This window comes from Python bivittatus, unplaced genomic scaffold (assembly GCF_059951505.1).
Source record: "Python bivittatus isolate LINGU-HERP-01145 unplaced genomic scaffold, Pbiv_v1 ctg000000_np1212, whole genome shotgun sequence".
Lineage (NCBI taxonomy): Eukaryota > Metazoa > Chordata > Lepidosauria > Squamata > Pythonidae > Python > Python bivittatus.
In genome coordinates this window covers 4,758,753-4,785,613 of record NW_028277028.1, presented here as the reverse complement: position 1 = coordinate 4,785,613, position 26,861 = coordinate 4,758,753, and the positions used below count along the sequence as shown (strand labels likewise).

At 35.6% G+C, this 26,861-nt stretch overlaps 1 protein-coding gene across 1 annotated transcript in view; it reads left to right on the top strand.

Moving 5' to 3' along the window:
- The window catches only part of EIF2AK3 (eukaryotic translation initiation factor 2 alpha kinase 3), a 43,650-nt gene extending 18,009 nt beyond the window's left edge, over window positions 1-25,641 (top strand). Inside the window, exons 4-17 of the mRNA XM_088138118.1 lie at window positions 1,171-1,301; window positions 1,909-2,143; window positions 2,366-2,528; window positions 5,860-5,997; window positions 6,981-7,103; window positions 9,058-9,278; window positions 10,174-10,274; window positions 11,330-11,452; window positions 14,176-14,325; window positions 16,711-17,485; window positions 21,430-21,597; window positions 22,778-22,879; window positions 23,423-23,485; window positions 24,622-25,641. Coding sequence (XP_087994244.1) covers window positions 1,171-1,301; window positions 1,909-2,143; window positions 2,366-2,528; window positions 5,860-5,997; window positions 6,981-7,103; window positions 9,058-9,278; window positions 10,174-10,274; window positions 11,330-11,452; window positions 14,176-14,325; window positions 16,711-17,485; window positions 21,430-21,597; window positions 22,778-22,879; window positions 23,423-23,485; window positions 24,622-24,786 — 2,658 coding nt within the window. The 3' untranslated portion in view covers window positions 24,787-25,641. The remainder of the gene's footprint in view (window positions 1-1,170; window positions 1,302-1,908; window positions 2,144-2,365; window positions 2,529-5,859; window positions 5,998-6,980; window positions 7,104-9,057; window positions 9,279-10,173; window positions 10,275-11,329; window positions 11,453-14,175; window positions 14,326-16,710; window positions 17,486-21,429; window positions 21,598-22,777; window positions 22,880-23,422; window positions 23,486-24,621) is intronic.
- Window positions 25,642-26,861: the final 1,220 nt, after the last annotated feature.

Below are 26,861 nucleotides of genomic sequence, written 5' to 3'. Positions count from 1 at the left end.
TCTAAGCTCAAGCAAATTGAGATTGTGATTGATGACATATTTATCAGATGAAACCTATGTATTTAGAATTATTAAACAGAGATTCTTAGATCTAGAGTACCACAAACTCAGACCTGCTCAACCCCATGTTTGTTCCCCTGCCATGCTTGGTATTGAAACTTACTTGGGTAAGATGGCACATTATTTGTATGATCTTGAGGTTCCATCTCAGGGCCTTCTTTTTGGCCAGAGTAAACTCTTTTCCTTCCAAGGTTCTTTTCGGAAGATATAAACACATCCCCCAATCATGAGAGGCTCTGTTCTTGTGGCACTCCCGATACAATCCACCATATAATTTTTGACTGCCCCTTTAGTTGAGACTCTCCACTACGAACTGCTTTTAAAACCTTTGCAGGGCATATATCCGCTAAACACTGTCTCATCCTGCCAAAAGATTGAGAGACGCTGTGCCTGCAATTACCAGAATTGTTGCTAAATTCTTGGAGGAAGTACTCAAAAGTAAATGCAAACAATTTCCACAATGAGTATGGCTACCCCTCTGATTAATTTTCGATGTGTAACTGTGTGTTTTTATATTTCCTTTTTCGTCCTTTTAATGCCAGTAAAGGTTTGATTGAACATATTGAGGGATAGTTTTGTTTCACTTTTTGTATTTGTTTATTACATTTATATATCAAATTAAATAATATTTTTAAGTCATGATTGTTTCCAAATTTCATCTCAGCCCACAAGCTTACCAAATGAACTTAGGCAAGGCCTTTCCCCCTCTCACACAGAATAACACTACCAACCTATCTTGTAAAATTTTATAAAACTTGCAAAAGCTGGCTTGCCTGTTGTCGGTTTCAGTCATATTGCAAGTTGCATTTTTAGTTTATTTCATTTCTGTGTAGTCTTTTAATTCAGCAACTACCAGCATGATTTGTAATAAAAACATATTTACTGTCGAAAGTACCTTGGGGGGGAGATACGAATGCTTTAACTTTAGAGCTTGCCCAAAATGAAACACCATTTTGTGTATGACTCAAGCAATCCATTTTTACTTTTTGAATACAAATATACAAATGGGATATAACATGAAATGGCACAGTTTCCACTTAATTAACGTATATAAGGATATTGGCAACTAAGGAAGAGCCTGTTGAATTAAATCTTTCCTTCTGGCCCCAGGTTAAATACATATGTTCAGCAGTGGGCTGTCGTCGCTGGGATGATGATGAGATAGAGCAGGAAGATATTCTTCTCCTGCATAGAACTCAGAAAACGGTTCGCGCTGTTGGGCCCCGCAGCGGCAATGAAAAGTATGTAGAGTACTATTATGTCTTAGTGTATTAATAATTCTTCTCCATGGTTTCTGCACATGATGTACCTGCACAAGGACAGTATTGGAATCTTCTAGGGCTATAGAAAACTATTTAGCAGGAAGCATAAGCACCTTTCCCTTCAGTTTTCCATCACAGCAACAGCATTTAATAGTAGAAAGATACTAGAATGTACCCAGATGCATTCTGTAAATATAGAAGGGCAAAAAGTTGGAAATTAAAGATAAAATGTTGGAAATGAATATTATCTTCTATATCAACATTTAGCATCCTTGTTTTATAATTAACAGGTGACATAATTCAGTAAGTAATTTCTTCCTCCTGTAAAAAAAATTATGTCAAGATAAGCCAGACATTGAGGCACTTTTCTCTTTCATCAGGCTTATAGGTTTTCTCCCTTAATCAAGCTTCCAATTGATAATATTACAGTGGAAATTAGTTGGTCCAAATTAGTATTATAACTTAACCCTCTGTTTTACTACATTTCAGAATACTAGGGTGCATTATTTCAGAAATGGCATGTCTTCTATTATACATTATAAAGATAGAACTGATTTGTAGTCACAATCTTGATCTTTTTTTAAAGGTGGAATTTTAGCGTTGGGCACTTTGAACTACGTTATCTCCCAGAGACTGAAACGAGAGTAGGATTTCTTGAAGGGAGTACGAAATCACATATTAACAAAGAAGATTCTAAAATCATTTCGGAAGTAGAGGAACAGGAGGCTATAATGAAGGACACAGTGATAAAGGTTTCGGTAGCTGACTGGAAGGTTATGGCATTTAATAAGAAGGAAGGACATCTGGAATGGGAATACCAGGTACGAAAGATGGGAAATATGTTAATGCTCTTTAGAAGTGCCATAATGTTACCAAAACAATTTTCTTTTTCTTTTAGATAGTATTGTGGAATTTAAGCTTTTTTAAACAGTTATCTTCTGTATAAATTATCCTTTGTATTTATAAAAACCTGTGCACTAAAAACTTTTGAGTGTCACATTTATTGGATGTATTTTTTAAACAATTATTTATTTTATTTGCAGTTTTGCACTCCAGTTGCTTCTGCTTGGTTGGTGAAAGATGGCAAAGTAATTCCAATCAGCCTCTTTGATGATACAAGCTACACCTCTGATAATGATATCTTAGAGGATGAAGAAGATCTTGTGGAAGCTGCTCGAGGAGCTACCGAATCCAGTGTCTATTTAGGTAAGCTGCCTACTTCATTTTTTTTTTTTTGTCCCAATCTTTATAAGCAAATTCTGTATTTTGTTTATTCTTTTTAAAGAGGATATTGGTGTTTTCTTTTAAGAGGGAAAAAGAGGTGATTCGAATCTGAGCTATGCTTTTAATGTATTTTGCTTTGGCACTTGCTGTTTCATGTATATGATATGACCAGTACTTTGTGTGTTGATAAGATTGATAAATTTTGAAGCTTATTCTGTGCATATTTATCCAGAAGTAAATTCCTTTGCCTACAGTGAGGTTACATTTCTTTTAATTGGGATGAGGAAGCAGGCTGAAAAATTTAAATTATAACCATAGTTTGTAGTTATTGAGCAATATGTAACACATGCAGTCTAGCAGCCCCCATTTTATGGCCCACCCCTTAAACTTTTAAAGCAGTCATGTCCTCAGGAACACCCTTTGAAGCAGTCATATAAGCCTTCCAAGAGAAGCAGTTGCTTTAACTGTTTAAAATTGCTTTAAATGCACTGACATATTTTCTGAACCACAGTCCTGTTAACTACATCATGTTTAATAATTAAAAAACTTGGGATATAAACACAGTAGTAATCGTTGAAACACGCCCTAATTCTCTGATCTGATTGTGCTCCCAGTGTTTGTACTCTGCTTGTGTAAAATTACCTTTTCTTCCTTAAGTGATTCATCTGACTGCTTGGAGGTGGGAAGACAGTTTCTCCTTATGTATAAATTATTATACAACAAAATAATAATTTATACATAAGGAGAAACTCTTTATGTATAAATTATTATTTATACATAAAGAGTTTCTCCTTATGTATAAATTATTATTTTGTTGTGCTTTCTGCTCTCCAGGATTTCCATAAATGTTTTACTATTTGACTATACAGTAAAAATGGTTTTTCACTGATGGACTGGGTTCAGACATCGCACCAATCCCTAATGTGATTTGTTTGGGTTTCGCTTAGTTGCTGTATGAATCTAGCAATTATGGTCCATAAAATATGGCTCGGCATATGGTGTGAAACCAGTCAGTTGTGATTTAGTCAACAAACTATGGTTAAGGAAATCATGGCTTGGTACAACATGTAAACACAGTCCAAGTTTAATCACTGAGAAGTCACCCTTCAGAACATCTATATGCAAAATCCATTTTACCTCTGAAAAGTGTTTAGCTTTAGTCATTTCCTGTTCTTTATTCCCAAAATAATTTGCCTAGTATGTGACATACTAGTTATTCAGAAGCTAGAAGTTGCAGTAAAGCAACTTCTCTAGATATATGAAGTCTATGGAGCTTCTGTAGCTCTATGAAGTCTGTGAAGCATCTGCTGTAAGCAAGTTCCTAAATAGAAAATTGAGTTGCTGAAAAATTGGGATTTATTGTGGCAGGTGTGAAATGGGATAGAGTGACCTATATGCTACTGTGGCAAATATGTTTGTATATACCTATTTGCATAATTAAATGCTGAGTGGAGATTATCCTTTTGTGGAAAGCTTAGATGGAAGATCTAAATTTTACCGTATAGACAGATGCTTGACATACAGACGTGGCCAAAAGTATTGGTACCCCTTCACATTTTCCCAAAGACCCCCAATTTTCCATGAAGTATTATAAGTTGAAACTGACACAAGTAAATGGCATCCACCATGCTTTATTCCATAGTGCATAGAGCAGACACTTTGCTTTTTATGAATTGTATGAATTAACGCATTCTTGTAAATAATAAAGCAAATGAAAATGGCATGGACATAATTGTTGATACCCCTTAGAGTTAAAAGACGTTGCTGGATTTTAGTGATCTCTCATTACAGGTGTCTTCAATCTCATAATCATTCAACCTATTTGGAGAAAAGTACTCAGGCGTTTTGTGTCATTGTGTGCAGCACAGTGAACATGGACAAGAAAAAGAAAAGCAGAGAGTTGTCTGAGGAGAAAACAAAGAAGGTAATAGCCAAGCATGGTGAAGGTAAAGGCTACAAAACCATCTCCAAAGAGCTTCATGTTTTTATGACCACCGTTGCTAATATTATAAAGAAGTTTAAGGTCCATGGGACCATAGCCAGCCTTCCTGGACATAGCTGCAAGAGGAATATTGATCCCAGACTGATCAGAAGGATAGTTTGAATGATGGAGAAAGAACCATGGAAAGCTTCAAAACAGGTTCTGGCTGACCTGCAGGATCAAGGTACAACAATACCAAGTCGCACCATCTGTCACTGCCTGGCTGAAAGTGGCCTGAAAGACCCAGGAAAACCCCACTCTTTCAGATAGACACAACAAAAACCCAAACTGGAGTTTGCTAAAATGCATGTTGATAAGCCACAATACTTCTGGGAGAGTATACCTTGGACAGATGAAACAAAATTACAGCTTTTGGATAAGTCACAGCAGCTCTATGTTCACAGAGAAAAAACTGGTGCTTTTAAAGAAAAAAACACCATCTGTACTATGAAACCTGGAGGAGACTTCATAATGTTATGGTGTTGCTTTGTTGCCTCCGGTACCAGATGCCTTAAATCTATGCAGGGCACAATGAAATCAGAAGATTATGAAGGCATTCTGGAATGAAATATAATGGCCAGTGTTAGAAAGCTCTGTCTCAATCATAAGTCATGGATAATGACCCACAACATACAGTACATCTAAGAGTATCCAAGAGTGGTTGAAAAGCAACCATTGGACTGTTCTGAAGCAGCCTGCTGTGAGTCCTGATCTGAATCAAATAGAATATCAAAGGAAAGATCTGAAACTCACAATTGGGAGAAGGAACCCATCAAACCTAAGAAAACTGGGACAGTTGACTCAAGAAGAGTTTTGCCAGTTGAGAAATGTAGAACTTATTCAGAACTACATAAAGTGCTTGATTGCAGTTATTGCCTCAAAAAGGGCATGCTATGAAATATTAAGTTAGGGGTACCAATAATTATGTCCATGCTGTTTTCATTTTATGTTAAGTCATACATTGAAAGCAAAGTGTCTGTTGTATGGCCTATGGAATCAATCATGATGGATGCAATTTACTTATGTCAGTTTTAACTTATTTCACAGCAAATTGGGATTCTTTGGGGAAAAGTTGAGGGGTACCAGTATGTTCGGCAGCATCCGTACTTGCATTAGTTCCTAATTAGGTGGTATAAGGATGCTATCTCTTTCCTCAGCTCTTGAGAATATACAATAATTATTGTAATTGGTACACTATTGGATTTTTAAAAAAAAAATTATCTGAAGACTGTTTCTTTGGGCAATACTAAAAGTCTTGAGATACTGTTATGAAATTTAAAGGTTGAAACTTATCAGTTGTATGAAAAATATGACTTCTGATTTACTGTGCAGGAATGTATAGAGGTCAGCTGTATCTTCAGTCATCAGTCAGAATTTCTGATAAGTTTCCAACTAATCCTAAAGCTTTGGAGTCCAGAAATGATAATGCGGTTATTCCTTTGCCCATGATTAAGTGGAAGCCTTTGATTCGTAAGTAAATTATTGGACTTATCAGTTTTTCAAAACTGAAGATGAGTATAACTTTTGATAGAAAAGTTATGACAGATTTTTAGCTATTGGAAAATGTTCTATAAGTTCTCTAAGCTATCAAGTTGTATACTAAAACTTTTGATGTATTTCATAATTTATTAACTTTGCAAAAGTAATATTTGGACATTCCTTTGCTATTAGGTATGATAGTGCTATCAGGGAAAAAAGTAATGCTGTTTACTGTTGATGAAAACTACAATAAGAAATGTTTATAGTCTGGCGGTAATTAGAATAAGCATATAGTTGGATTTTCTGAAACATTCTGAACTGAAAAAACATACTGGAATTTGCATGTGGAAGTCTGTACATTAACATGAGATATGATATTGCCATCAAAAAATGGAAGAATTCCATACGAGTATACCTCAGCCCATTGAGCATCCTGGAAAAAGTTCATTTAATATTAAGGGGAACATAGATTTTATATTATGTACAGAGATAAAAGAACATGTACTTTTAAAAAAATGATAGTACCCAGTTCTTTACATGATAATATACATTTTGGATGCCAGGAAGAAACCAAGAAGACATTAGTTAGAATTTCTCTTTAAAAAGTTGTGCATACATCTAGAATATTTGTTAGCATTCTCATACAAATGCAGTATAAACTGAGGGAAATAGTTAAGTTTCAGAGACCTTTATAAGCTATGGGTTTTATGACACATGAAGAAAAGATACCGTGGCACAGCTGTGTACACTCAATATTTTCGTGAAATTATAATAATCATTAACTAAACTTGGGTGGTCTCTTTTTGCAAGCAATTTAATTCCATACCTATAATGCTCTTAAAAAGGGCAGAAAAGGTAAGAACATCATAAATTAGGTGGTTTTAAACTTGGTCATTATTGAATCAATACTGATAAAACTAAAAATGTGCTAAGAGTAGTTTAATATTCTTATTAAAAGATTGTTTTCTTTTTAGATTCTCCTTCAAGAACACCTGTGCTGGTAGGATCTGATGAATTTGATAAATGCCTCAGCAATGACAAGTTTTCTCATGAAGAATATAGTAATGGTGCTCTGTCAGTCCTGCAGTATCCCTATGGTGTGTGTGAATTGTGCTTTGTTTTCAGCTGTTGCTTCAAAAGATTATTGCATGTCCATTAGGAGCTATGGCTTTCACTAATTAAAGAAAAATCACAATACGGTTATTGCTGTAAAACTATTATTAACTTCTAGGTAAATTAAGTTTTTAGGTAAATTAAGGATACTAAATAACTTAGAACAGGGAGACTTGTTCCAAAAGGAGGACAGCATGAATTTAGTGTGATACTTTAAAAAAGGAAGAGTAGGCCAAGATGTTTTTTAAAAATAAGGCAAAAATCTTGTGTGATGTGGAGCTTTACTATCTTGTCTACATAGGGTTGCCAACTCCAGCTGAAACCATTCCTGGAGATTTCCTGGGACTTACCCCCATCCCCCTGCCTGAGTATCCACATGATTAAATTGAATACCTGCATGTATATATACTTGGTTGTATATACTTTTCAGAAACCACTAAAAAAAGGCAAAGCAAAAAAAGTTTATTAATGAAATTAATAACTAATTATATAAAATAAGGTAACCCATTTACAGAATTAATTGATCCCCATCTATATATATCAGTCACCTCTCACACAAACCACACTCATGCAGAAATGGGCAGGTGTATTTTATTTTATTTTATTTTATTTTATTTTATTTTATTTTATTTTATTTTATTGTTTTATGCACATGCATAAATGCTCCCCACCCACCTTCCAAGAGAAGTAGTAAAAAGGGGAAAATAAGATTGTGATGGAGCAAGGGAAATGAGTCGTTTTACTGAGAAGGAAAGAAAAAGGAGTGAAGAAAACTAGTTGGAGATGAAGCAAGAGGAAGAAATCATGGGCACAGAGGAAAAAAAGAGTGAAACATTACTGTACAAAGAGTTTAATTCACTAGGGGAACAGCTCTTTCTGTGGTAATCTTCAAAAGATCCAGCTTTGTAGCGATGATGTTTGAAACATTTGCATCTGTGCTCATTGTTTACAACAGATTATTTTATCAAAGAGGACCTTCCCCATCTGAGTTCTCAGACTCTACTTTTTGTATGACATAGAGGGTAGCCAGATACTGCAAGTAGGAAAGAGTCCAAAATCTGATTTATCTCTGAATGAGAAGAATTTTACAGATATAAATGTAAAAAAACTATTTTTTCTTTATTTGCGATCAAGGATCAGCAGTACAACCAACCAAAATCAAACAGTTAAATGACAAGGAGAGAGAAAAGGCTGTCAGGTTATATTTGATGTAAACTGTTGCCTCATTTCAACTTCTGCCACAAAAAAATATTCCATGTGAAGCTGAGAGTAAAAGGTGGATGTAAAATAATCCATTCTTCCAGGTGCACTTAATAAAAAATGGGTTATGCTATCCTTTCAAAGATCCTTATAAAAGTTACAGTAGAGAAGGACAAGACAAGACACAAAGTCACAAGACACGAATGTACTGAGATAGAAGAATGTTGGCATGCCTGCCAAATAATAATGTGGATGGGAGGAGGGTGTGCTTGGATTTGAAAAACCCTTTCCTTAGTTTAGAGAAAGGGTGTACAGATATCTTGCAGGTTCTCAGGAACCTATTTCTAGCATACTTCTAGAGGTCTGAGAGAGTAAATTGAGTTCATACTATTATTTGATGTTGTTCAGTCTTTGTAGCACCAATTTCTTTTGGCCTGGATATAGTCCACAGTTAAAAAGGAATCTACAGGCATCCCAGATGTTCTTAATTTCTGCTCTGCCACTTTGTCCATAATGGAAGGTAATTGTCATTATGTAAGACTAGCAGTAGCAACCCTGTAGGGAAAAAAATCTTAACTTTAGTATGTCACTGGTATCTCCATGCCCTGTGTTCAGTTTTGGGCATCCCAAACTCAAACCTGAGTATTGTGCTGGGGGTACCTCAGAATGTGGCAAATAAAGACCTTAAGAACTTGGTTTAAGAAAACTATTTAGTAATATTCATTATTTTTATTATAGATAATGGCTATTTTTTACCATACTACACACGAGACAGGAATAGACGAAGCACACAGATAACCGTGAGATTTTCTGACAACATGAATTCTAAGATCATCCGAAAAAAAGATCCAGTTCTACTTCTGCACTGGTGGAAAGAAATTGCTAGTACCATCTTATTTTGTATTATAGCCACAACTTTCATTGTGCGCAGACTTTTCCATCCTGATGCTCGTAACCGGGTAGGTATAGGATTTGATTCTGGAAGTGAAATAACATATATTTCTTTTTTGGAGAACTTTACAATCAGTTCTACATCAATATTAGAATAACTAATTAAAAGGCATTTTAGATTGTATCTGTTTTTTAGTGCAATAAAGGTGACATTTAGAATTGTAAACAAGGCTTCTAGATTTTGAATTAATACCTTGAAATCATATGGCCTCAACTTTGAAAATAATATCTTTATACCATGTTTTCATACTTACACACCACATGGCGTGTGTGTTGTGGAGGAGTGGTATCAGGATAATATCTGATACCAGTCCTCCACAACAGATGCCAGACGCTGAAAAATTCTATCCTAAAAAGTTCTGTGACTGTCACTTTGTTCATATCAGAGTAGCTGAGGATATTTATTTATTTGTTTATGAAATGTATAAACTGCTTCAGTCTTGAAGAACTCTAACAAGTGTATAAGAATAACAAAGTCAGTGCAAACATTAAAAATAGATACAAAATATTATAATACCTAAAAACATACATTATATTAACAGTTATTCATCTGGCACTGGAAACTCCCCCCACAAACAGATCCAAAAGGACTTCTGAAACAGCCAGATTTTTGCAAACTATCAGAAGACAGAGGTGCTGTCAGTTTGGCGGCAAGTTTTCTAATGAAGGAAACCCCCACAGAAAATGCCCATTTTTAGAACCCCTCCCCTTCTGTGGGTGGAGATCTTCAGCAGCCATTCTCTGTTTGCTAGGATTGGGTGGGTAGAATCTGCTTGAGATAGTGATTTTTGTGATACGTGATTTAGCTGCAACCTTTGGAGATCTAGAATACACATCTGAAATCGTACAATTTTCACTATTAACATTTCAATCTGGTTGAGTTTTATTTGTTTTGTTTATCAGCAGCGGAAGGAGTCTGAAACTCAGTGTCAGACAGATAATAAAAATGAACAAACTAAAGATAACAGCTGGGATGACCTTAAGAACTCTGGATATGTGTCAAGGTAAAAGTAGTCATTAGATTTTGACAAAATGCATTCATTGCAATAGCCTTTGAAAACTAAACACAGATAGCTAATCTGCTTTAGTTTGAATTAAACATAGTGGGTGCATTTTATATTGGAGGAGGATTTGCATTATTTCTGAATCCATCTTTCTGAAATGTAACCCCATCTCCTTTCACCAAGCTGTCCCTTAAATGCTACTTTTTAAGAAGAGAAATATAGAAATTAATAATAATAGGAGGAGCTGTTGCAAGGAGAAGAAATAAAAAGAAAAGCTTTGGTATGCTTGTTACTGTCAGATAAGCTGTTGAGTGTGGGATTGTAAAAGCTGTAGGGGTAATTGCCTTAGTTAAAAGGTGCTATTTCTAATAATGCATTATTAATATGGTTAGTCTATGGATTTCTGTGATGCGTTTTCTTACCCTCCAAAAAAACCATTTAAATGCAGGAAGTATTATATTAAGATAATATTGGGAAAATTGTAGCCCAGTGCTTTACATGCAAAGGGATTACTTTTCTGTTTCCTTAATTTTTTAAAGAAAATTTCAAATAAAATGCGAAACCAGTTCTAAAAATAAACTTATAAAGATTACTAAGTAACAACAATAAAAAAACCATTTCCTGCTTTTTAAAAGTCTTGTGCTTTCCATTACTAGTAGCCAGAGTGACTCATGCTTACCATTACTAGTAGCCATGGTGACTCATCTGTCAGTCCACTATACAAACTTCATGTCTAGCATACATCAAGAGATCAGATCACTGGTCTCTTAATGGACCAGTTTAAAGATACTCTACTGAAGTGAAAGTGGAAGGAACAATACAGTTCATGCTCCTTTGATCTGCCATATTGGCCATAAAAGAAGTGGCTTTCTTTCTTCTGTAGCAAGCATAGAAATCAAGCAGTCCCCCAACTGTTAGCAGGTCATTATGTTGAATGTCGGTTCACATCTATGTGAACCAAACAACGAACAACTCAAATATGGAAATCAACAGATACAAGCCTGTGTTTGGCAGTGTTGTGCCAAAATTAAATTTACTTCTGTGTTTTCTTGCAGGTATCTAACAGATTTTGAACCAGTTCAATGTCTAGGTCGTGGAGGTTTTGGAGTAGTATTTGAAGCCAGAAACAAAGTTGATGATTGTAACTATGCCATTAAAAGAATTCGTCTTCCAAATAGGTAAATACATACCTTTCTGGCTGCCTCCATATTCTCCTCTAGGTGGCACTGAGATTCACTTATTGGTTGGCATTGTTTGTTTTAGAACTATTTTATTCAATGGATGAGAAGGTTTTCAAAAATTAAAAAATAATTATAAGACGTTATAAGAAATTAATATTGTTACTTTCAGTAACCATTGTAGTATAAATAATACATTTTTAGTAAATCTCTGAACATTCTTCTGGAGCCTTCTGTAAAATGTAAGGTCTTAAGTTACATTTTTTAAAAAATTCCAAAGTGGACCGTGGTCAAAGTATTTTTGTTACACTCTGAAACATTTTACATAAGGGGAGGTAGAGGTTTTGTTTGTCCTGTGTTCCAGTTCAGTATCTCAGTTCATTATCTGCTCCTTAAAAAAAAAAAAAATCCCCCCTCCCCCTTCTGCTTATTTTTAGTAAGGTGCTCAGGGAAAAAATGTACAGTGGTACCTCTACTTACAAACGCCCCTACTTACGAATTTTTCGAGATATGACCAGCTCTGGCCCCAGAAATTTACCTCTACTTACGAACTCGCCTCTACTTACGAACCGGATCCACGGCCATTTTCCCTGCTGCCACATGGTCGCGGCTTCCTGTGGGCGAGATCGCGGTAGCAAGGAGACGTTCGGTGAGGCTTGTGGTGTGTTTTGTGGCGTTTGGAAGGTTTTTGAGGTTTAAAAATAAAATGCATATGTTTCAGAACTGTTTAGCCGTATTTACATTGAACCTTATGGGGGAAATTTACCTCGGGGTGCGACCAAATTCGGAGGGCGGATTAGCCGCATTTACATTGAACCTTATGGGGAAATTTGCCTCGTGGTGCGACCAAATTCGGAGGGCAGAACGGATTAACCGGATTTACATTGAACCTTATGGGAAACTTTACCTCGACTTGAGACCAACTCAAGTTGCAACCAGAGTCACGGAACGGATTAAGTTCGTAACTAGAGGTACCACTGTATTTATTTTTAAAGCATTTATGTGACCACCTATCTCATATAATGATCCTAGGCAGCTCACAACAACCAGTAAAAACAAGAATCTTTTTAAAAACCCACCCTTTCTACCAGGCACCAGACTAATTAGCCTCCTGACTCAAACCCCATTCTAGCCCACTGCTTGTGGGAAGAGCTAAGTCTTCTTGTGTTGCGGAAGGCTAAAAGGGCAGGGACTCCTTGAATCTCAGGTGGGAGGCTATTCCAAAGGGCTGGGATGGCTACTGAGAAGGTGTGCTTCCAAGGTCTCATCAGATGATAGCATTTAAGGGAGGGGACCTGGAGCAGGGCAGCCCTATCTGACCAATTGGGATGGGCAGATGCCCTCAGGGAGAAGCAAATAACCTGGCCTTGTGCGATTGTAGAGCTTCAAAATGATAACCAGCACCTTGAATTGCACCCAGAAAGCAGCTGAGAGCGAGTGCAACTCACATAGCAGTGGTATAACTCAGGTGAACTGCAAGACACCCATAACTGCATGCTGCTGCATTCTGGACCAGTTGCAGCTTCTGATGGTCTTCAAGGGCAGCTCCAGGTATATTGCAGTAATCTACTCAGGAGGTGATTAAGACATTAATGACCACAAGCAAGGTCTCCCAGTCCAGGAATGTGTGCAATTGATACACAAGATGAATTTGTGCAAAGGCTCCTCTGGCCATGGGTGCCACCTTCTCTTCCTGCAAGAGCTACAAGTCCAGAAGGACCCAAAGTTGCACATCAAATCTGTCCAAGGGAGTGTTACTCCATCCAGAGTCAGAGATGTCAACTCTCCTGACTCTTGGGGGCCAAAGACCCACAATCACTCCGTCTTGCTAAGATTGAGGCACAGCTGGTTTTTCCCCATCCAAGTTGTTACAGCCTCCAGGCACTGAGCAAGCACCTGAACAACATCACTTGCCCGACATAGGGTAGAGATGTATAATTGGGTATCATCAGCATCATGATACCCTGATGATGATGATGATGACCAATCATAGTGATGATACCAAACCCCGTGCTGCCAAATAACCTCTTCCAGTAGCTTCATATAGATGTTAAATAGGAGGGGAGAGAGCCCTGAACCCTGAGGGACCCTTCATAACAGGTGCGTAAGGCTGGACCCCCCCTCCCCTATTAGCATTGACTGGTACTGGCCACAGAGAAAGGAGGAGAGCCACTGCTAAACAGTGCCTCCTGCTCCCAATCCCCAGGGCCAGTTCAACAAGATACCATAGTTGATGGTCTCAGAAGCTGCTGAGAGATCCAGAAGGGACACACTACCCCCATGCAATTCACAATAATTTCTTTTCGGTATAGTGATATTCGTAAATCATTTGAACTTTCTCTTTTCCTTAAAATTATTAAAGCAGATGGGGGCACCAAAGCAGGAAGGAAGGGTGCAGAGTATGTAGACCCTGAGGACTACTGGGAGAGGAACTTTGAGATCTCCAACCATTCATTCAAAGGGCTCAGTCCTGCCACTATAATTTTATACATAGGAGGAGTTCTTGTAATAAAATCTTGGATTGAATAAGTTTCTTCCGGGAAAATCTCTCTTGTAATAGGCTATTCCAATTAATTACTGAGTAGGAAGTTATAATTTCCAGACAAAGAACTTAAAATCTCTTTTGCCACCTGAAAAGACCATGGCAGGTAATATTTGTCCAATTTATCCTGCATAAAACTGACTTTTTGTCTTTTATTTTGTTACTTTCTCTCAAATTCTAGAGAGCTGGCACGTGAAAAAGTTATGCGTGAAGTTAAAGCATTAGCAAAACTTGAACACCCTTCTATTGTTCGATATTTCAATGCTTGGTTAGAAGCACCACCTGAGAGTTGGCAAGAAAGAATGGATGAGCTGTGGTTGAAAGATGAAAGGTATTTATTGCAGTTTTTAGAAAATGTACAAGTTCATTAAAAGACTCTGGAAATACTAGTTGTGTTAGCAAATCATGTTAAACCAAAATTCTGCAGAATAGTATCTGCAGAGGAATCAAGGCCTCTGTATATATAATGTAGCCACTTTGATAAAGCTGAGAAATCTGGTTCTGGTGTAATGTCTGGATTGGGAATCTCAACTTCATTATTCTATTGTTGCATCTTGGGTTTAGTAAGGGATTAAAGTCAGGATATACATGTACTGAATAACTCAGAAGCTGTAAAGAGATCAGAGACAGTGTAAACTCTTCCCTCAGTAGTCTTTGTGCTGTACAATTTAATACCTCCAGAATAGCATTATAGAGAACATTATTATGAGCATGGGGCTTATTGAGTTCAATTACTAATCTATTTTTATTTATTAGTCTGGTGCTTCCAGTAACTACTTTGCAATCTCTTGATCAATTATGATCTGTTGCTGCTGCTTTAAAAAATTGGGTTTCTGGTCACTGTCGGTTTGTGACAATATGTCAGTGAACTTCAGGTCTTTTGTTTAAGTCTGCCATATTTGTGCCTTTATAGGTCTAATATGGTTTTGCAGTTGAGATTGGGATATATAAACCTCTCATATTCAGTTTTGCTTAGTTTCTCAATGTTGCAGACTTTAAAAAAATGCTTAAAATTCACATGTATTTTCAGAGGCACTTCTATTGCATAGATTTTTGGCACAGGTTTTTGAATTGCAAGCTGTATCACAAAATTCATAGAATGCAGATTTTGGCAGGTGCCTTTTGTTCAAAGGTGCAAATATGGTAAATTTATAAGAATTTAAACGGAACAAATTTCTCATCCATCCCTAAATTAAGCATCACTTTTCTCTTTGATGCTGTTTTGAGCATAATTCAAATCAGGATTTGCTTCTTGTGTTATTCCCTGACTGTAACAGAGATGTCTATTGGACATTTCACACATTATTTGGACTTTTGCTTTTTGCGTGACAGGATCGCCTTTTTGGTACATCCTGTTCATTGTGATCCTCACCCATCAACTCCTCTTTTTTACAGTACTTGACAGTTCTGCAAAAGAGACTCTTTACTTGCTCAACACTTTAGTAAGGCTGTTTCTATTTCTTCTGCCTTATAAAGTCATTCAATTCTGGACTTGGGCATTAGCAATTAGAAACAGAAAATAAAAAACACATTCACTTCCTCATGGGACGAGTAGTGGACTTTCCCTCAAGGGGAAGAGATGCATATTAGAACCCATCTTTTTAAAAATCTTCCATAGAAGCTTCGAATAAACAGTTTGGTGCTGTCACAAATCTTACTATTGCAATGGCAGAAGAACGTAAGACATTTCCCAACTACCATGCCCCTGTTTCCTGTAATTCTGAATGGTTTGGGAAAGAAAATGAATTTTCATATTTTAAAAATGATTCAAAAGTAAGTAAGACTGTAGTTGTATGATTTCTAGGACTTCCTGGGGACCCATAGGATCTGTTGGAGCTCCAAAGGTGGAGAGAAATACCTATGATTGTAGAAATATATTTAAACTCAAAAAACGCTCCAGTTATTATCAACAGTAACACTCTCATGATGGTAGAGGCAGAAGGAAGGTTGCTTGGAGGCATCAGAAAGAGGATTGATCCACAGAATGCTCCTCCTTTCATTGGCAGTCATGAAATAAGTCAAATTAATTTTAGAAATTATTTATGAGATTGTTAGAGTTTTAAATAGCACTTCCTACTATAGGCCCATTAATAAAAAGATGCTAGAAGCCATAAAAGGGGGAAGGAATCCAGACCTGCTGCACCCTTCTGCTCAGTTAGGTAAGTAGGATTTCTGGAAGATTTGAAAATAGATGTGCTATGTCAGAAAAAATCTTGAAATGTTAAAATGTTCAGAAGAACATTCTTTTGTAAGGTTCTTTATACTCTGAATGTTGTAAAAAGTAACTTGATGATCAGTCTAATGAATTTAAACTATTTTGTAGGGGTATGCACACTTTGAAAATAATATGGAAGAAAGCTGCCAGACTTTTTGCAAACACAGCTCATCTCTATTGCTAATTAAACAGCCATGCCCTTGTTTAGACTTCCACATAAGCCTAAAAAAGATGCTGGTGTTTTAAGGAGTCATCTTGTTAAAATAACTCTTAAAACAATGACATATTTTTTCAAACTCAGGAAGGCAGGCTGCAAAAAGACATGACTGCTATAATGAATAGCAGAGGGGTTCTGTGCTCAAAGCATTCCAAATCATTGTTGAACTATGCATACCCTAATACTTAGAAATGGAAAAAGCTTTGTATTACTACTATGTGGGCAACATATGTTAAGATTAATTCAACTTTGTAATATTATCTTTTTTTTTTATGTATTTAAAGTATTGATTGGCCACTCAGTTCTCCCAGTCCAATGGAGGTGCCATCATTTAAAATTAGAACAGAGCCGTTCTCTACTAAGGAACACATTGAAGTCATTGCTACATCTGGAGAAAAGAAGACTTTGCTTTCTGTAGGAATACCTTGTGGCCAGTCAGATTCATCAGAGAACCAGTTTTCTCATTTGGAGTTTTCTGCCACTGATAACAGAGACTTGATCCAATTGGCAAATCCCATGTCAAACATGCAAGATAATTTTATTAATGGCTGTGATATAGAAGGTAGTCTTGTTGATGATAATGATCCTGTACATTCCTTTGAAGTTTATCTTCCTACTAAATCAGTAGTAAGGGTGAGGGAGCGAACGTCTTCTTCTATTGTCTTTGAAGACTCTGGTTGTGACAATTCCTCTAATAAGGAAGATAATATTAATGATTCACTTCACGATAGCCACTATGAAGATAAAGCAACAAGCACAAGAGAGTCCAATAATAGAAACTCATCTTCAGCAAGCTCTTTATCCATTTCTCCACTGAGACCAACAACTTTAAGTCTGGACTGCTCTAGCAATTCTGTACAAAAGCTTTTACCTACCACTCCAAAAGTATATCTTTATATTCAGATGCAACTTTGTAGGAAAGAAAATCTTAAAGATTGGATGAACCGAAGATGTACAATAGAGGAGAGAGAAAGGACTGAGTGCCTTGTGATATTCCTGCAGATAGCTGAAGCTGTCCAGTTCCTGCACAGTAAAGGATTAATGCATCGGGACCTCAAGGTTTGTACTGAGAACACAGTATAATGCTTCAACTCCCTAAAGCAAATTATTTAATTATATGTGCATATTTGAGAAGCCCTTTATGTTCAGCAGGATTATTTCTTCATTGCTCTATGTTAAGAACGATATCAGGGGAAAACTAGATTGATGATTGATTGATTGATTGATTGATAATCTTTATTATTTATCCATTTATCCATTTATTTATTTATTTATTTATTTATTTATTTATTTATTTATTGGTAATCTTTATTAGCTGCAATGTGAACATAAAGCAGATTATAAAATAATAATTTATTAAACTTGTATGTTGCCCGACTCTCAACAACTCTGGGTGGCTCTTAAAAAAGAATTTCAGTAAAGCATAAAAAATAAAAAAATGTATATACTAAATATACTGTAAAGAAATTACTTATAAATAAATACTGTTACAAAATATAAATTGTCCAGATGAAATATAATCTCCCCAATCTGGAAAGTTAAATTGCCTGTAGCATATATATTCATGGACACAGTAAGTGAGTAAGTAAGTTTATTGTTGTAACCAAAGGTCATAACATATAGCGTGCCATAAAATACAATAAAATAACAGTGATATAGAAAAATTGTAAAAGTAATAAAAGGAGTATTAGATGTAAAAAGCTTACAGCAAAATAAAGCCCAAGTTACAGTTAAGAACTTACGTATTTCTAAGTTTAAATGACAGCAGAGCAAAAGTAGCAACTCAGTTGCTGACAGTTGGAAACATCTGCAAGAAGATAGTTCACCTTTTCAAGATTGGAGCTTGAGTTCATCTACCATCAGTAGTTGGCCCTAATCTCATTGTACATGGAGCAGTGGAGGACATAGTGGATAATGTCCTTCATTTGAGCAATGCCATAAGAGAGACGTTCGACAGGGAGATTACAAAATCTCCCTTTGAGATCAGTGGAGGGCATGGTTTGCAGGCGAAGGGATGTTGAAGTCCTTGGTGAAGCACTGGTTATGTTAACCAGGTACTGGGAGAGGCTTCTATGTTTTTATAATGATGGTACCAAGATGAAAATTTGGATGATTGTACTGCAATGACATCTTTATTGGCATCCCTTTCAAAAAGCCTATCTCTAATATTTACTCTTTACCAAGAACTAAGTTCTCCCAAAGGTGGTAGAGAATACATTTGTAGGATGAGTGACAAAAGTTTGGTCCATTGGTTCCCAACTGTGTAATGGAGAAAACGGAGTTTGGCCAGATGGGATTCTTGAAGGCTTTCTAGTTTCTTAAAGTGCCCCAACAATGCAAGATGTATCCTAAAAGTAATGGAAGGTAGCCCTACCTCGGTCCTTAAATAGACAGCAGGAGTACCCTGGGGGAGGCCCAACATCTTCCTAATGAAGTTGTTGGACTACTTCCAATTGAGTAATAACCTTCTTGTCCTACCCCCAGATCTCAGTCCCATACAACATCTAGGTAATCACCTTGCCTTGAAATATTTTAACTGCATGGGCTGTCAGTTGCCCTCTTTCTACCCACTATACGCTGGGGAGTTGCTAAGACAGTAGTTAATGGACATGAATATAGATATAACTGAAATCACAGGTCAATAGAAACTATTGAAATATGAATAATTCCAGTATTCACCACATTGCCAGTTAATACGTCCAGTACATTTAGTAATGTCTGTATTGAATTGTGATTTCAGTTACATTAACAATGTTGTTTTAGATTTTGGTGACGAGTTAAGATTTGAGGCCACTGAGGAAGTATTCAAAATGTGTCTAGTTTATTCAGTGTCAAGTTGCCTTTAGTGTTTTGAAACTACTTTTCATCTCCTTCATGCTAACCACCCTCAGATAAGATGACAAAACTTTTACCAGAGGATGATATTTCAGGCAATTTCAAAGCAATCAGGAGTGGCTTGGACTCCTGGGAATTTTGTCACAGTTTTTCTCTTTCCTTATTGTCCCATATGCAATAGCAGGTTCTTATCACTATGAACTGTCTTGGAAATCCAGTTTGAAGGTGATACTTTTTTCAAAATGTGGAAATAGATTAAAAGGCTTGGTTCTGCTTTTATGAGCTTCAGAGCAGATACAAGCAGATAGAATCTAGAAAAAAGGACAAAGACTTCAACTTTAGTATTGGGCTTTTATTTTAACCCCTGTAATCTTGGGGAATGGGAAGTTTCTGAATATTGCCCTTATTGCCCTCTTTGGGCCCGTTTAGAGAGAAATAAATTTTAGAGTCTAAAGGATCTTTGTTTCCAGTTTTGAACAAGCTCACAAGCTTAAAGCTGTTATACATATTTGGTTATTAATAGGTAAGTGATTCATTTTGGTCCAGAATCATACAAGAAATTTACATTGTGCAATGTAAGAGATGCAGCACTTGAAGTGAAACCAACAATTCAGTTTTATATAAAATTCAAAAATTGAACATTAGCATTAGTTACATACCTGAACTGTGGAACAAAAGAATTGGAATATCCATTCTTGGAAACCCAGTGGTCCAGATTTTAAGCAATGGGAAAAAGATCCTTCTTATGATTTAAGAATGAAGTTAATTAATCTGAAAATACTATTTTATTGGACCCTTCAAAGAATGTTTAAAAAAGGTTGGCCATCAGCTTTTTTGGTCATGTCCATCCATAGCTTCATTGTGGTTTGAAGTCATACCATATGTTAATATGGTTTTGGAAAGAATTATAATAAATATGTAAATATGATGTTAAATTGTTTTCCTGAAATATGGAATTCGTAATTTTATCAAGAGCTTTGATTCTACCAAGCATGGGGTTCAACAAAGAGGATAATCTTACATAAGTGGAAAGAAACTTTTCCTCCTGATACTAAGGAATGGATTCAGGGTATATGATATCTATTTTTGAAATGTCTGTATGTTCTAAAAATGAGAAGATGAAGCAATTTGTTTCTATATGGCTATGATTTAATGACAAGTTTAAGGACTTAATTAATCCCATATTGATGGTAAATTGATATTTTTAATTAGTTTTTCCCTTTTTGTTAGATTTAGCTTATTTTAATTTCTATAATATATGTGAATTTTTAAAATTATATAACAATTGCATATATTATTTGTTGGTGGCTATATTTGTATGTTGTATAGGTAGGTGGCGATTAGTGCACATTTGAGTAATGTGATACTCGATTTATTGCGAATTGTAAATTGATACCAAGTCGTGTTTAATGCAACCCAAAATATAGTTAATGTCCAGCTAACGTGCGCAATTCAGGCTAGTGCATGTGCACTTACAGTTGGAGTTTAGACGCTGCCAGTCATCCAATGAGATATTGAAATGCCTGAATCTACGGTAGATTTTTTTTTGTTTTTATTTTGTTTTCTATAACTACTCTGTGACTTTGATAACCATAAATTTAAATTATAAGTATATACTTTTTATCCTTTACTGTAATATTTCACTAATACACATAAAAATTTATGTTTGAAATTTTTCATTACTTATTTCCATCAAGCATATTTTCCATAGAAATATCACTTTGAATAATGTGAATTCATATAATGCAACCATTTTGTGGGATTCATTAACTGCACTAATCAAGACCTACCTGTATTTCACTATTGAAATAAACATTTTAAAATTTCAGGCAAAGCCCATATAGGAGGATTGGGGGGGCGTAATTTTTTGTAGACACTGCTTGCTGCTACTAACTGTTAGTTGGTAGCCTGTTTATTACTTTTGTAAATGTGCTATGTTCTTTTATTTTGGAGAAACATCTTACAGCATAGTATAATTGGTTCCTCAAGATAGTTTTCAAATGTGCATGTGTATATTCTATACTTTGGAAGGAGGCAAAGATTTCTTCCACCAGTATTGTAAAAACTGACAGATATAATGTAATGTAATGATACAGTTTTATATGATATGAAGTATGTTGTCAATCCCTTTATTTTAATTTTCTTTGTGTTCACTTGTTTGTATATAGCCTTCCAACATTTTTTTTACAATGGATAACATAGTAAAAGTTGGAGATTTTGGCCTAGTGACTGCAATGGACCACGATGAGGAGGAACAATTTGTTCTAACACCAATGCCGGCTTATGACAGGCACACAGGGCAAGTTGGGACCAAACTCTATATGAGTCCAGAACAGGTATGCTCTTTATCTCAGTCTTACTTACAGGATTCTCATAATGATATTCTAAAAGTTAAAGCACAAATGTTGGTTCAGGTTTTGAGTACATGTCAAGCATGAGTCAGAAAGTTCCCTGTTCTGAATTTTGCCCCATCTACAGAATGGGAATAATACTTTCTGCCTTATTAGAAAGTGGTAATAATGAATACTCATAGGAACTATATAATGTGTTTTTAATGTGTTAAATTGTTTTAGTTTGCAGTATGTTTGTTATTTCCCCAGTTAGGATTTAAGTGGTATTTATTATAGTTTTGGAGGGTTTTTTTTAATCCAGCACATTAAAGAAATAACATAAATATTTTGATATTTAGACTGAAGAGTGTTTCACTGTACATGAATGCATAAAGAACAAGTATAACATGCAACCTACAAAAATCAGTGTTGCAGTATGGGCATTCCTGTTCATTCTGCCAGCTAGCTACATCTTCTTTCGAGATACCCAATTTCATCTTTGCATCCCAAATTTCTACCCTATTTTGTACCCAGCAAGCATACGGCTCTTTTAATTTTTGTCTTAGATTTGTTTTTTTCTAAAGATTTTTCTAAGCTTCCAAATTGAGGTTCTTCCAAGCATATTAATAGTTCCCTATTGTTTTTTCAGCAGCCTCATATTGTTTATATTCCTGTTAGTGCTCATCACCAGAATTTAGCTAACATTCCTGTTAGCGCTCATCACCAGAAGGAGCAATTACTTTTATGAATAAGCCTTTAACAGGAAATACATTCACTCACTGTTCTCAGTCTTAGAGGAATATGCATACGTGAAATGAGTATCCCACATCCCTCCAGAGCATTTGAATGAAACATGCATGTTTGTTATTATGAGTTAAATGCATCATTTTATGAATGCACATAGTGTTTAGTCTTTTGATTATTTGGGACTGTCTGTTAGCTTGTTTATGAGATTTCATTGGTTTTGATATCCATGTTCCAAATATATAACTATGTATGTTACAGTGCAGGAGCATTTATTAAAATGAATTGATTTGTTTGACTTTATTTGATGCAGAGTACTCTGTTGTCTTACTTGTGTTAAATGTTAAGGATTTGGACAGAAATAGTAGTGGGAAAGAAAAATATAGCTTGAATTCTGATGGTTCTGTTTTTGATGGCTATTTTTTTATCTTATATTTTACAGATCTATGGACATGCTTATTCACACAAAGTCGATATATTTTCCTTAGGATTGATCTTGTTTGAGCTTCTTTACCCTTTCAGCACTGAAATGGAGAGAGTCAGGGTACGTATGCCCCTCTACAAATAGTCCATGAGTATATTTGTAAAATAATACTGCTGTGTCAAATACATACTATTCCAAATTACTAATATTCTTAACTGTTAAAATTTTATCATAAATTGGGGGTGATTTTCTTACTCTTTTTAAGTATGTTTTTTGTTTTTCTTATGTCAAGACCAAGACTTCTGAAAACTTGTATAAATATTATAACTACTTAGTGAATGGAAATAATGAATTGGACTCAGTACAGTAGCAGGGTAGACACTTGCACAAGAACAAAACAGTTATATTCAAGTGTTTCTGCAATCTAAAAAAAGCAGATATGATGGAATAAATTTCAGAGGAAGGACAACTTGCATAGTTTTATGATGTTATGACTAAAAGAAAATTCATTACTTATTATGAAGTTGCAGTATATTCTGTGCTTTCAGAAAGGGAAAATTCTATCTTTGTATCCAAACTTGAATAATTTAGGACTTATAGCTAAAACACATGTAATGTATATTTCAATGCAAATAACTTTTTTCTTTTAAAAACCTGTTACAGATATTAAGTGAAGTAAGGAACTTGACTTTTCCACCACTGTTCATTCAGGAATATGCACAGGAGGTATGTAGGAATTTATATTCCCAGTTTAGAGCTGTGCTTTAGTTTTGGGATTTTATTAGGCCAAGCTGCATTTATTTTATTGTTGAAAATCATAAACACACTGGGTGAATTGTAATATTACTCTCCTGTGCTTGATCTTGTCCCTCATGACTTAACATCATTAACTGGGGAAAGAAAACGTGAGTTACTGGATCCAAGAGATAATGAATGCATCCTTGCAGGAGTAGTCCTTGCAAGACTTCTCTTGAAACTTTTTCCCCTCAAAATACTCCTTTTCTAGGCACAGTAGATGGGACTTTATCAATCTGGGGAAAGGGGAATTCAGTCAGTGCTAAAAAAAAATTATAATTGCTCCTAAGCTTAGCTTTAACATAGCCCAAATGGTCTTCATGGTATGGAGCACACTTTGCTAGCTGAGGCTGATTACCCAGCTGTGACCACTCTAGAATAAAGCCACTCCCCCCACCCTTGTATGTCATTGCCATTAAAACAGCTGCACTGATAGTTCATTAGGACAGAAATACCTGAAATATCATATTTGGAGGCCCTTCTCTGGCTTTCCTGCCATCTAAACTGATACGGGGAGTGCCTTTGCCGGTGTGCTGTCTAATGTTAGCATTCTAATATATTTTCAGTGCCAGAGAATATTTTTCTTTTAGCTCCAAATGTAATTTAAACTGTGAGGCCCTACTGTTATCTGCTCTTTTGATTTGATATGAATTTTTCTCCATACTCTATTATTTTATTTCTAATTGCCATGAACATGTTACATGGAAAGCACAAGTTCTTGAAATTTAATAATTTCTCTGTGATACTTTGAATTGATTATATCTACATCCCTCTTTAAACTTTACTACTTTTTATATAGAGTTTATAAACAGACAATTACCCAGTTACTGAAAGCAATATTATTAACTGTAGCCACACTCTTGTTATTTATCCTAAGAGATGGGATAAAACGGGTCAAAGTGAGACAAAATCTATTCACAACTCTTGTGCAGAAAATTATTTTGTCATTGTCTGGAAAGGGTCTTTGCAGTTGCTTTGTAATAAGGGGACAGCACTTAGATAATGATAGCAATTGAAAAGATTTCACCATCTGAAATAATACTGTGGGTTTCTTTTTGTTGCTTTAGCATATGATGGTAAAGCACATGCTCTCCCCAAGTCCCACAGAAAGACCAGAGGCTGCAGACATCATTGAAAATCCTCTCTTTGAAGATTTGGAATTCCTTGCAAAACCAGTGCTCAGGCAGCGATCGCGGACAATGAGTTCGTCTGGAGTCAAGCACTCAAGATAGCTGAGTAAATAATTTGGCACAATTACAGGCACCTTGAACAGAGTTTAAATGGCCGTTTAAAACATTCCTGCAATAATTCATATTCTAAGCTTCATTTTTTTTCATGTCTGGTTCACGCACAGCATTATTACCAAATGAAGCTAAGAATTGAATGCTTTCTGTCTTTTTCAAGTGAGTGATTTTCACTTCAAAACCTAGCCTGTTTTAATTGTGATACACTATTTTGCATTTGAATATTGTACATATTTTATAGGAAAGTTTAAATAATGCTTATTATGTAAATAAAATAAAATTCTGTATTTTTATAGAAACAATGGCTTCTAATACAAATACATAGGTCTTAATTCCTTTAAATTAAAAAATGAAGATGATCTGAAAGGAAGCTAAAATAGGTAAATCTCATTTTGTCCCTGGTGGGTAACACACAAAGTGAGAATTGTTTTACTGTCAATAGCCATGTTTAGAACAATATTGTGATAGACTTCTTTGCAGAGAAATTGAAAAAATGTTTAGATTGGATGAAAGATGTGTTGATTAAAAAAAAAAAGCTGCCTTGGATACAGTTTTGAATCGCAACAGAACCAAATGAAGCATTTAATTTCTCTTTTTGTAATTCCAGAAACATATGCCTAATATAATCTTGCAATTTTGTAGTAATCAAGTCTTACACATTTCTCAGCTAAGATGTTATTATTTAATAACACCTTTTTCTCAGTGTAAATATGTTAATTTTTATTTATAAAATTGCAGGATCAATCCATATGGGTTGGTGGTGTACAGCATGCACTTGAAGTAATTATTAAGTGCATTAAACTACTGTGACTTCTTTCAAGTCTGATTTAATAAAATCTTTTTTATTTAGATGTGATTGTGTTGTCTTTCAAGCCTGAATGAAAATATCTTAATTTGGCAATTTCATCCCCATCTCCATATGGTAGCTTTTCCAACACCCTGCTAGCTTTCCTAACTGTCTCCCCTGCTGCACACAAGCTGCTACCAGACATGCTGGTATCTCTCAGCCCCCCTTTCCATACATTACCTTCACCCCCACCGAAACTAGTCTCCTCTCCATGTCATTCATAGCAGATGGAAAACTCCAAGAGGAAAAAGGGCATTTTTAAAATAAACACACAAGAGAAAGGTTCCATGTACAAATATGCTTGCAACTTCTTTTCCAGGCTTCATCCTCAGGGAATAAATCATTGTATTTTTGTCATTATAAATTATAAATATTTTCCAATGTTCTGAAATTTGGTACAGAAGCTCTCCAGTGAGCTAGCTAAATCTTTAACAGGTCATGTAAGAAATGGATTAATACTTGTTTCCCCTTCAAGTGCAGATGCCAAGTTCAAACCATGTTTTGCATCTCTTTAAAATTCAAGAAAATATCTCTGGAAAAAAAAATCCAAGTATTCATTGTGTGTGTGTGTGTGTGTGTATTGATATGTATTGCTTGTCTTTGTTTCCAAACTGTTTGCATATTTGTGTGTTAAAGAGAAAGCTGTGTCCACAATACTTGCATTTTCTCCTTTTTCCAAGATTATCTTCTGCCAATGTGATATAGGGGTACTCAAGGGTTTGGGATGTAACTCTAAATTCCTCCCTGTTTTTCCCTTTTACCCCAAAAATGCCAAGGCCTTAATCACCACTTCATAATTAAGGACATTCTGAATAAAAGTGTAAAACAGCAAAAATGCTAGCATGTCTGAAGTAGACACTATATCTGGGCTGCCAAAATTCAGACAATGACAAGATGGCAGCAAAGAGATTTCTGTAACTTTTTGCTGCCATTTAGTAGACCAATTTTTGCAGTATAAGCATGGTATGCCTTGTCTGTAGAGCAGCATACTGCATACTTGAAAGGAATTTCCTGAGAGATGCAATCAGAAATGGAGGAAAAGCAGGCAGCGTAGTAAATAAAACACAGAATGATTGGAATAGAAGGAATCTTAACTGTCCAAATCATTTTATAGTTGTTATGGCATTTTAAACCAGAAAATATTTCTGATAGACAACCTAAGTTAAAGGGGTCAAACAGGAGAAGGCCCTTTTGAACATCCATCTAAGTAAACATG